General features: G+C 40.8%; 1 protein-coding gene across 1 annotated transcript; it reads left to right on the top strand.

Moving 5' to 3' along the window:
* Nucleotides 1-287: 287 nt before the first annotated feature.
* Nucleotides 288-4,615, top strand: ppib (peptidylprolyl isomerase B (cyclophilin B)). The gene is made up of 5 exons (XM_018675868.2): nucleotides 288-539; nucleotides 1,799-1,912; nucleotides 2,275-2,368; nucleotides 2,978-3,162; nucleotides 4,207-4,615. The coding sequence occupies exons 1-5, from the start codon at nucleotides 405-407 to the stop codon at nucleotides 4,327-4,329; spliced, it is 651 nt and encodes a 216-aa protein (XP_018531384.1). The 5' UTR covers nucleotides 288-404; the 3' UTR covers nucleotides 4,330-4,615.
* Nucleotides 4,616-7,243: the final 2,628 nt, after the last annotated feature.

Below are 7,243 nucleotides of genomic sequence, written 5' to 3'. Positions count from 1 at the left end.
ACATCGTAAAAATCGATTTTGAGACAAGGTCCAGGGCCACACGATGGAAGATGGAGGACCTGACATGGTTGAAAATGTACTTAGATGATTTAGTAATAAAATTTTGTTGACCCAAATGGCTTTATTTTCCAGTCCTGATTGCTGGATCGCGCTGTAACGCGTCTGCATCCGATTGGCTGAAACGCTCCGGTACGTGCACCAATCAGAGCTGCGTGCGTCTCCCCCCGCCGTGTTAACGTACGTGCGACCCTTGCGCGGTGGCCGAAGCTCCGCAGCAGCAGCAACAGTAGTAGTCCCCACCCCGGACACAGCTCTCCTTGGTCCACCCCCTCCCTCTCCCCGGCTCTTATAAAGCTAACACGACTACCAGGCCATCCTTTCGGGCACATTTTTCCTTCTTGTTGATGGTTAGACTCTGTGAGAGAAGGATGAAGTTCCTCGTCGCTGTAACGGTCATTGTGGGATCGCTGATTTTTCTCGCTTTCCCTAATGGCTCCGCCGCCGACGAGAAGAAGAAAGGCCCCAAAGTAACTGCGAAGGTAGGCTGCTGCTGCTGCTACTGCTAACAGGTCATGCATCAAAATCAAAGCTCTTCCTCACTGCTAACGGTTTAACACCAACGGCTCGCAGAGCCACGTCACTCGCTAAGTTAGCATGTAGCTGATGCTAACAGCCAGAATAGGTGGGCTTGTCTGCTGCCAAGCTGTGTCTCCCATTAAGTCTTTTACCACTGTATCAATTGTCCCATGTAGCCAGGTTAGCCTCTGCTGCAAGATAAAACCGGATGAAATGTGCATGCATTTGCTTAGTGGAGCTAGCTGTAGCCGCCGGCCTTAACTGTCGGGTTTTCCAAATGCATCTATTTAAAATTACCCTGTATCGCTTTAAGCTTTAATTATAGTTACAGGCTTTTATCTCCAAAGTAAGTCATCCCCTATCTGACCCACTTGCCTCCAGCTCAGTGAGGATCAGCAGATGTTATGTTATGTCTGGGTGCAAACTGATTTTGTCCACGTCTACAGTTACAAGGAAGCTTTGGACTGGCCAGTCAGTAGCTGGAGCCACAGGCTCTTTGTTCCAAGAGCAGGCCAGTTTCTTTGCCTTCAAACTTAGAATTGTTCTAAAATTGTTGAGAAATTTTGACAAGTCCGAATTAAATCAAATGCATGTCTGGCAAAACTGTTGCTGCAAATGCTCAGTTAGAAGAGCGGCTCCTGCATAAAACTTTGTCTGTAACTGGCAAAAGAGGACTGGGGAGAAAATAAAAACACTCAGAGAAGGAGTTGATTGTTCTGTCTTGGTTGTGAGAGGCATTTAATTGCTTCTTTTCTTCTTGAATATCTTTGAGCTCTGAACTGGTAAAACAAGACATTTGAAGCTCAAGAATCATCTTGGGCTGTGAGAAAATTCAATCCACAATATTCTGACATTCATAGACAAAACTATTATTTGGGATATAAATCAATAATGATGATAAACACTAGTTGCTGCCCAGCAAATGCTGAGTGTTGCTTTTTAATAATGTTTGGCAGAAAGCCATCAAATCACTGAAATAGCTGCAGGCAATGAGAACAGGGTGGCAGTTGTCAATGAATGAAGTATGAAGTATGAAGTTTACATGAAGACTATGAAGTGAGGAAAAAATATCACTATGTAATTGCATGATGTATCCACTGAAAGATTCAATTAAATCAACCCATTCATTTTGATTTAAACATGAGTAAAAAATAAAGGCAGTAAAAGCTATTTTTCCTCTCCATGATACTTGACCATAAAATATCTTTTACATCTTTTGTAGGTCTTCTTCGACATCAGAATTGGAGATGAGGACGTGGGAAGAATTGTGATCGGGGTGTTTGGGAAAACTGTTCCCAAAACGGTCGACAACTTTGTCGCACTGGCGACCGGAGAGGTGAGAAATTCAGAATCTTTTTGTCAGTTTGTCGTACAGTTTGTGCACAATGCGCAGTCATACTATTGTTTGTTTTGTTTTGCCTAATGGTCCCCACTTTCAACACTGACTGGAAAAGAGTCATTGTTGAAATATTCATTGCAACATCTTTTTATTCTTAGTAACAGGACATAGGAAATGTGTCACAGTTAAGTTTATATTCGGGGTGAGATCAATTGTAATTTATACTTGCATTACCTAAACCACACACCACCATGTCCTGGAAACACACTTTGAATAAGTCATTTGACTCGCCTTTACTCGACTTCACTGACTGCTCCAGATTTTTTAGCATTTAAGTTGTTTTGTTCTAATTTAAACAGAAAGGATTCGGTTACAAGGGCAGCAAATTCCACAGAGTCATCAAGGAGTTCATGATCCAGGGTGGTGACTTCACCAGAGGAGACGGCACTGGAGGTAAGATGGCCACTGACACCTGCAGAATCACATTTATTTCCTGACTTTGTGTATGTATGTATGTATACACACACACACACACACACACACACACACACACACATATTTCTTTTTACCTGTGCAAGAATGAACTTGTCTGTCGGTTGCAGTGTCGGTTACAACTGCTTTATTTCTATTCAGACCAAAAGATTTGCTACAATATCTTGAGCATCTAGGCTTTTGTGACTCAATGATTCATTCTATTGTTTTATACATTTATGGCAGGAGGGCAGGGGAAACCTTCTGCTTTTCAGTAAGAACAGAAAGTAATGTTAAATTTTGTGCCAAGAGCTGTTTCACAAGTGTCACTTGGCCATTTTGTGATGAAACTCTTGGAGTACATTTGACATTTGGCAAATGCTCTTAGTTAGAGTGACTCACAGTGCTGTTCAGTATTCATGAAAAATGAAAATGTCATCCGATAAAGTGAAGATAAATGTCTGGCAGCAATCAAGTCAACAACCTGAGGTGCAAAGGTTTTTATGGGGAGGGAACTCAACAAGCCCACAAACATGAACTGATTGTCTTGTTACAGATTTAAATCGTACAAATGTTATTTTCCTCTTGAAGGCAAGAGCATTTATGGAGACCGTTTCCCTGACGAGAACTTCAAGCTGAAGCACTACGGCCCCGGCTGGCTCAGCATGGCCAACGCTGGCAAAGACACCAACGGCTCCCAGTTCTTCATCACCACAATTCTAACTCCATGGCTGGACGGCAAGCATGTTGTCTTTGGAAAAGTTCTGGAGGGAATGGTGAGTCTGAGACATACTCTGGTTGAAACCACCCCATGTTGGTGACTGACAAGCCAGATCTAAAGTGTGATATCTCCTGCTGTCAAAAAAATGATCTGTTGCGTCTACGTTGCCACAAACATGTCGAGTAGCTGATAATGAAACGACAAAAATAGCAGTCGGTTTCAGCCCAAAATAGATGCCAGTTTCCTGCTCTCTGCCCTACTCAGGAGCTCCATGAGTATAAATCAAAGGAAATGGTGACATATAATGATGAAGACTTGTCTGTTTTTTGCGTTTTTTTTGCCACCCTGCCACTGCACCTGATGGCAACCTGCTTTTCCTTTGACGTCAGTAACAGATTGTGCAAAATGACTCAGAATTGCACAAAAATGAGTAGAAATGATCGTGTCGTCTAAACGGTAATCTACACCAGTTCTGTCCTGGCTTTTAGTTCTTTATCATTTCAAACAAAAACCATCAGCTGCACAGACGGTCAGGAAAATGTCTGATCTCCAGTGTCGTCCACTTCAAAAGCTTTGATTGACATTTTGTTGCTCTGCCACTTTTCCAAATGCAACTGCACATTATGACTCAGAATTGTGTGATGAATATAAATATCTAGAATATAAATACAAGGGCGACCTGATGGCCAACGCTTGTCTTGGGCAGCAGCATTACTGATGTGTTAATGTAGAAGCCCTATCTAGGGCTCCATTCCACTGCACACTACTCAAATTCAATGTAAGCATTTAGATTATATTTATTTATTTATAATAGTCCAAATAATAATATGACACCAACAGGAGCCATTCTGTATAATGAGAAAAATGTACTTTTTAAGTTTGAAGTAAATTTTATTGATATTTGAATACCTAAGATTTAAGGGACTCTTATCATACGTTATCGTATGTAAATTTTATACAAATATATATGTTAAAGCCAGAACAAAAAGAAGATTATCACAAGAAGACTTGAATAGGCATAGGCAGGTGATCTGTTTGAATTAGTTTTTGACTTAGCCAAACCTTTCTAACATCCCTGCCCCTTTTGTTTGTCCTCCAGGATGTGGTGAAAACAATTGAGAAAACAAAGACAGATGGCCGTGATAAGCCTCTTAAAGATGTCATCATCCACGATTGTGGCAAAATCGAGGTGGAGAAGCCATTCGCAGTGGCCAAGGAGTAGAGCGCTGCTGGTGGTGGGGAGAACAGGACTGGGGGTGTGGGGGTTGAGGGGTAATCGTGCAGGCCACTTTGTTTTATCACTAACAGCCCTGTGGGTCCTGGAGAAGGGGCTCAGGGTCATTCTGTGTCAGTGGCTGCCGTCTTAACGCACCAGAATAGCATTAACATCGAGCAATCATGACAACACTCTGGGTCCATCTACCAACGAGCATTCCAAGGTGCACTTAACTGTTGGTCGTTTTTTTGTAAAAAATGAAATCTAAAATAAAGGTTTCAAGTTTTGTTAAGTTTTGGTGTCTTAAGTGTTTTCTAAATTTTTATTATACCTGTTGTCACCAGCACTCTAAAAATATGCACACGCTCTGGAGATTAATGACTATTACTGTGGAAAAGAAGACAGCTTGCTTATATTTTATTATATATTTAGACACAAGAAGTGAGTTTGTGTGTGGATTTTATGCATCATGAAAACCCATTCACAAAATTAAGGACGGTTCTCCTTGTGACCACTAGTGGCACTATTTACTCAGATAGCTGTATGCTATTGAACCATCTGATTATTCCAGTGGAAACCCAGGCTGTGGTAATGCTGTCCTTAGGAATTCTCCATCATTCCTTGACCTCATGACTCTTTCCATCAAGACTAAGGAAAAGTGGTAAGTGGTAAGGACACACGATGCGTTTTTTTGACCGCAGAACAATTTTTTAATGTCTCTATGTCTTCTGGGTGACTGTAAGATCAGTATATAATCATAATAACAGCTGATACAATCACCTCATAAACCTCATGTTTGAAGTAATGATTTTACAAAAACCACTCTGTCACACCTCTGGAATAAACATCCCATAAGTTTTGTTTTTCTGTTAAAGTCTCAGTCTGAGCAGCAGAGGGCTCCCTAACACCAGAGATACCAGCTCCATGTCTGTGAGCTTGCTTTGACTTTTAGGGCAATAAATGAGGAACTGTGCATTTCTGTGGTTCTCTGCCTATTTGTGATTGTTTAGGGCATAAAATGGCTCCACTTGTTTTCTCCACTTCTATCACACATTATCTCAGCAGGAAGGAAAGTGGTTTCTTTGAGCACATAAAGAAATCACCATGCATTTGTTTTTATCTTTTTCTACTATTCAGTGGGTAGATTTTTCTGCATCAGGACAAAATGGTTCATGTGGTCAAAAAAATGAAGGCTGTCGACACAGCTTCCTGATGCTCATGTGGAAGAACCACTCCCTCCTGGAGCGTCAGGCATGTTCAAACTAACACTTTGCAGATATGTTCAGGTCAGAAACATGTCTGTACACTACAGTTCTTAACTGCATTTTTCTTCCTGACGCATGATTGGCATTACACTGCAGATTACAGTGATTGTTTACCAGAAGCAGCATTAAAATATATCAAGACTGACAGTGCATAAATGAAACGTTCATAAAATATGTTTGTGGGTGCTGCTAGAGTACAGTATCCATGTGGGAAATACCATCTATTTCTGTAAAACATTCAGGGACATAACCTTAAAATTTGATGCTTAATAAGACGTCTTACACCATAAAAACTATAATATTTATAGTGCATTGCAGCTACTTTGGCTCTGGGTATCCTGAAACACTCCCCCCAAACAATGCCCTTGACAATAACTGATATATGTGAAATATAAAATAATTTATTCCCATGGAGCCATTTTTAGAAGCAGCGTGTGGAAACATAGAGGCCATGGGAAGAGCGCTGGGTGAGGGATTGGTATTCCTAAACACAACTGACCTCATCTGCTTTTGTCAACTCGTCTGCAGACATAAGGTAATCTGAAATGTGTCCCCAGTTTCAACATCCACGGCTGGAAAAGTTGAGCGTTGAGTGCTTTTAATGCCAAAAAGCAGGGTTGGCTAGGAAACAGGCTTCAACCTGGCTCCATCCAAAGGTAACAAATTCCACCTACCATCGCTAATTAACACATCATATCTCATTAGATACAACCAAAGCATAAGAATTACACATTGTGGTTTTATGGGGAGTTATGTGCCAAGCTATTTATTGCCTTTTTTTGCTGTTTCCCCTGTAGCTTCATATTTCATGTACAGACATGAGAGTGGGATTGATTCTCTCATCTAACTTCCAGCGTATTTTCCAAAATGAAAACTATTCCTCTGAGAGACAACTCTGTCTGTTAGTTTCAGTATTAACTCAGCCTCAGCCTCAAACAAAAACCAACTTCCATAAATTTACATCTGACTCAGGCATCAAACATAATTGTGACGGGCTATTTTATATTTGCTTGTCATGTTCCTGTAAGACTGCAGGTACACACCCTGACTGAAAAGACTTCCCACTGGGAAAGTCCATCTTTATTTTCAGATATGGTTTAGTATGAAGTTGTATAATTACAGAGGAGTGTGGAAATGCTTTGATTGGAGTATCATTTAGAGAGATTATCTCACTATAAAATGAAATTATATCATCTGCTTTTGCTTTGTTGAGCTGTGATTTAAGTTTGTGAGTAATTTGAAGTTGTAAAAGTGGATGTTGTGCCTCAGGGGCCTCATCTTTGGCTTTACAACTTTAAATTCCTCAAATTTTTCTCTGTAAAGAATGTTTTTTTATGTATATATATTTAAATGATTGATGGGAAATATGCTTCAGCATTGCGAAACAATGATTGAGCCAAGAAAAGCTATTTTGATGAGATGCAGAGAGCTTGTTTTGCCCAGATTCACTCAGGCATCAAGTGACTCACCAGGAGGAAAATATGGAAAGAATTCCCTGGAGTTGGCACAACTGTGGTCTTGGTTAAACCCTCTGTTGTTCGGTTTGGCCTTGTTTGTGGCGATTGGGGATTGTCCGGTTAAACAGTGTTATTCTTCACTTACTGGCTTTGCTGCAAAAGCCGTGACAGGCCGGACATATCTGGCATAGCTTCCTG

The sequence above is a fragment of the Lates calcarifer genome, linkage group LG10 (assembly GCF_001640805.2).
Source record: "Lates calcarifer isolate ASB-BC8 linkage group LG10, TLL_Latcal_v3, whole genome shotgun sequence".
In the NCBI taxonomy this organism is placed as follows: Eukaryota; Metazoa; Chordata; class Actinopteri; family Centropomidae; genus Lates; species Lates calcarifer.
The sequence above is the reverse complement of the archived record's forward strand: the minus strand, read 5'-3'. Positions and strand labels throughout refer to the sequence as shown.

Excerpts from the sequence above, each read along its gene's own strand:
- ppib (XM_018675868.2), top strand. The coding sequence starts at position 405 with ATGGTTAGACTCTGTGAGAGAAGGATGAAGTTCCTCGTCGCTGTAACG. Across the intron at positions 1,913-2,274 it reads TCGCACTGGCGACCGGAGAG|AAAGGATTCGGTTACAAGGG; the intron begins GTGAGAAATTCA and ends TAATTTAAACAG. Across the intron at positions 3,163-4,206 it reads GAAAAGTTCTGGAGGGAATG|GATGTGGTGAAAACAATTGA; the intron begins GTGAGTCTGAGA and ends TTTGTCCTCCAG.